A 4,696-nucleotide genomic window follows, 5' to 3' on the forward strand; every position below is an offset into this window, starting at 1 on the left:
TATATATATATATATTATTACTATATATATATATATATATATATATATATATATATATATATATATATATACAGCTAGAAGGCTAATCGCGGCCTTAGTTAAGATAAGAGTTTTAGAGTACAGTATAAACGTTTGGTGCAACGTGCATTCGGCATAAGCAATTGGTGTTAAGTAGATTTAATTGCTAGGAGGCTAGCTACAACCCCTGTTAAAATCGGCGACTTGAAACCACCGGCACAGTGAGGTACAGACCAGCAACACACGAGCGCGATGCCATAGTATGGCGTGGTGTCTAGCCCCTGTGCCTGAACAGCAGTTTTTTTTTTGCTTCCTACTACAAGCAGGGATAGGCAGTTACACATAACCTCTGGTGCAAAAGACACGCACGCGCTTCGTACGTCTACCCATTCTCCGTGGTTCCGTCCCACACATATAAATCGGCAGGCGAGCAGTGTGTGTGCGAGCCTCACCCCAGTCACCGATATTCACCCCCAGCAATAGCAATGCTGTAGTGCGCTTGTTGGCGTTTCCCCACACCATGCACCAACATTCGCCCCCCCCCCCTGGCGTTTCCCCACACCATGCATCAACATTCGCCCCCCCCCAATACATCGCAGCCTGTCTGTGGCAGAGCCACGTGGAGTTGGTGTGACTCAGCACACATCTGCAGGCGACCTCGTGCATACCACGCCCAGATACGATAGCCCTATCAGCGGGTCATCCGTAGTAGCGTGGCAGGCATTGGCGGTGAGAAAGGGATACCACTTTAAGACGAGTTTAACACACACAGCTACAGCGTAGCATCACATAAAGCTCCACCGTAACAATGCGATCTAGGCGCACGCTCTATACATACCACTGCGCCATGTCACGGGGGTGGCCCATGGGCAAACTCGTCCTGGCGTGCATACGCACACGCACACGCACACGCACTGATGTTGGTGTGACAGAGACCCAAGCCACGCGCAAAAGGTTGATATCAACCACAGCCCGTGCCGATCAACACCCACAACTACCATCCCAGTCCACTCGCCATTTGTCTACTACTTCCTCCTGTGGGCACGTACACGTCCGTGCCCGAGTCTGCGTCTGTGTCGCCCCACCTCAAGTGACGTTAGGGTATACGTCCAATCGATTATACGACAGTACGACAGAGGTGTAGCTGAACTAGGAGTTCTGGACATAGCCCAGTGCACGCGCAACGCGAGATGTCGAAGGTCGATCCAAGGCTCCCATCACATACTGGCCAGCCTCCAGGAGCTTGTTCATATCCACACCTGTGTACGTGTACGTGCGAGATTTAGATACAGTGACAGACTATCAGGCTATTGCTTGCACTTTGTGTGTAAATACTCGTGTATGGAACAGAACAACTGAGGTTAGCAGGGATTATTACACTTGTTACGCTTGCATGCATATAATAACCTTAGCAGGAGTTACTTCTGTATATACTAGCCTTTGCACGTGCTCTATGGAATGAGAGTGCAATGGGTGTTGTCCATGATATTCTCATACACACTAACTATTTTACTGGCAGGTGGCTATGTCCTACGTCATCACCGTTCCTATCCCACATCGCACGGCACAAGAACCTCACATCTCAAACACCACATGAGATTAGTGATACCAATATATGTGAGCGTGGATCGCACCTGATCAGTGATAGGGTTCCAGGTGTAGGGTTTAGGGTTTTAGGCAATGAAAGTGAGCGTGAGCCATACCTGTTTCCAACCCCATGCCGTGGAGCATATAGACCACTTCTTCGGTCGCCACATTGCCCGAGGCACCTTTGGCATAGGGACATCCCCCCAGGCCCCCGACTGACGCATCAACTACCCGAACGCCCATCTACGATACGAGTAAGAAAGGGAGAGAAAGGCTGTCAGTATATGGACATGGGTATTCCCAGCTGTTGTTACATGGACGGTCCAATAGATATGCACAAGTTGTGCTACACACGAGGCTTATGGCATGGGTGTAGGAGCTGCTTAGAGGCAACGCATACCGAGAACGTCCCTTGAAATGTATGAGTGCACTCGAATGTATAAGTGAATGGATGGGTACATGCAGTGCAAGATTTGACCAAACATAGTCTAACAGAGATTCTAGGGTTCAGGGTTTTAGGGTAATATGATAGATTGGGTCCCCCAAGTAAAAGTAGTCAAGGTATGCTCAGAGACATGTGCGCACACATGTGTACAGTGATGACAAACCTGGAGGTGTTGTTAATGTGAGTTGTATCGTGAAAGACCACACAGAGGTATGAATATTGAAAGCAGATATTGAAGTACAAACAAACATCTTTATGTACATCCCCCTGCGCATACGCGCATACACAAACATATACAATAACACGCATACACCGAATAAAGACAACAACATGCGTAATAACTATACAAACACGCATACACAAACATGTACAATAACACGCATACACCGAATATACACAACAACATGCGTAATAACTATACAAACACACGTACTCAAACATACACAATCACACGCATACACCGAATACACACAACAACATGCGTAACAACTATACAAACACACGTATACAAACATACACAATACCCCGCATGCCCATCCCCATTCCTGTACACATCACATACATCCACGGCCGTTAAAATATTCGCCAGCGCCTGTCCGTACGTGTCGTGGCAGTGTACTGCGATCTCACTCATCGGAATCACTGCGCTGGTGTGGTCGATGACCTCTCGCATGAGCCCGGGCGTGCCTGTGCCGATGGTATCGCCCAGAGACACTTCATAGCACCCTGTGTGTGTGTGTGTGTGTGTGTGCGTGTGTGGTTGCAGAGTGTTTGTAGATGTGAATCAGTATATGGTGTGTTTGTAGGTGTAAAGCAGTATATAGCGTGTGTGTAGGTGTAAGTCTGTGTATATTGACAGTTGCAGAATTGCAGTGCGTTTGCGGGTGTAAAGCAGAACTTCTTGACATACAAACTAACCCCGGCGGAACTGTTGAGAATCAATGTATGTGAAAATGAGTACTTATTAACATACGCAGTATATGTATACAACAATACAAAAAACTCAAGAGGGTCCATGCCTCGTTCGTGACCAACCATTTTGTGCATACATCCTGTGAAGTACCTAAGTAGCTGAAGTTTACAGTGTCCGGAGTTCACAAACTGGACGTTGTACCATTCCGTGTTAAACATATATATATATATAAATTATATATTTATATATATATATAAATATAAACACGCGAGTGTGGGTGCCATACAGAGCACTTGCGTTGCAGCTCATGGTGAATAACATACTACACATCGACACATGGCAGCGAGCATCGCGTACGGCTCTCCCACTAATAGCAGCAGGCACGATTCAAGCGAACTCTGTACGGGTCCTCACAGTTTCGCTACGAACAAAGTAACCACCCTATCTGCAGGGCACAGTCTCCATTATACACCGCTCAGCAACACGACATGATCCGACATCCTATCCACCGAAATGCACGTAGTGTGAAAAGTGGTAGGCGGATCCACCGAATAATCTCCGTAGCTTCCTGTAAACGTACTAGCATTCCTACTACAGTGCACGTACTCGTGCTCAAACACTCCTCAGTACCATACCCATATCCCGCAGTTTCTTGGCCACCGCGGCGACTTTCTCGGGACTGACATATCCCGAGTACGGACAGCCCATGACACAAGACACATAACCACGCACGCGAATGTCCAAGACCTTCGCCGCGTCCATGATCTGAGAATGAAGGCATTTGGGACAAGGTATGAAACGGATGGAATGATACACACTAGTGGTCGAATGGTTTGACAGTATAAAGGCAGGGTGGGCGGTGAGAAGATGGGCCGGTGCGTAGGAGAAGTGGACAAAGTGCGGGTGTGTGGACCTGAATGGGGGCGTATGGGAGATAAACACAACCTCACATAGAACAAAAGCAAGCCAGCCACACATGTATACACGCTGGTATCATACACAAGGTTCAGAATTATGTGTGTGTACGCCGTCACTGACAACTGCTTCACTCTAATGCAAATGAAAATAAGAAGCTTATATTCTCACAACACTTCCTTCTCTAAGCGTCAACGACTACTTGACACATAATGTGTAGTTCTTAGTAACTACTCTCTGGAAGCTCACCCAACTACAGCTATGTGTCTATAAAACACACACACACACACACACACACATAGACCATCCGAGAAACACGCACGTGCCGATATAAAAACATAACATCTATAAACACACATACCTTCTCAAAGCGCTCCAGACTTTCCTCGACAGAACACGCTATGTTCTTCTGACTGAATTCCTCCGTCGCTGACCCAAACACCGCCACCTCCTCTGCACCAGCCTCGGCCGCAGCCTCGAAGCCTTTCATATTGGGCGTCAGCACGGGATAGCTGATGCCCTCTACACGACGAATGCCTTGAAGTACTGCTGTGTTATCGCCCATCTATAAGAGATATATATTGCGGTGGGTGTGGGGTTAGTCATTCTTGAGGGCAAAACTTGTACCACGTTTAGTATATAGTAGACATCCGAACGAGATAGCTATCGTCATGGCGATTTTTTTAGAAGATTAGAATTGGAAATTAGTTCTTAGTGTTAGTATTGATAATTCTACTGTGTGACAGTCTTGGGAGAGTAAAAGTTCAGTTCCTATACATAATACATCGTTGCGATATATACATATATTTATATATGTA

The 4,696-nt window shown here is 46.7% G+C and overlaps 1 protein-coding gene across 1 annotated transcript; it reads right to left on the bottom strand.

Moving 5' to 3' along the window:
- Positions 1–161: 161 nt before the first annotated feature.
- On the bottom strand, positions 162–4,445 carry SARC_13055 (hydroxymethylglutaryl-CoA lyase, mitochondrial; the record flags this gene model as incomplete). Its single annotated transcript, XM_014292823.1, has 5 exons — positions 162–1,277; positions 1,722–1,848; positions 2,613–2,776; positions 3,599–3,728; positions 4,240–4,445. Coding segments are annotated over 5 exons (737 nt in total), but the record flags the coding sequence as incomplete, so codon positions are not given.
- Positions 4,446–4,696: the final 251 nt, after the last annotated feature.

Source organism: Sphaeroforma arctica (assembly GCF_001186125.1).
Source record: "Sphaeroforma arctica JP610 unplaced genomic scaffold supercont1.2852, whole genome shotgun sequence".
In the NCBI taxonomy this organism is placed as follows: Eukaryota; class Ichthyosporea; order Ichthyophonida; genus Sphaeroforma; species Sphaeroforma arctica.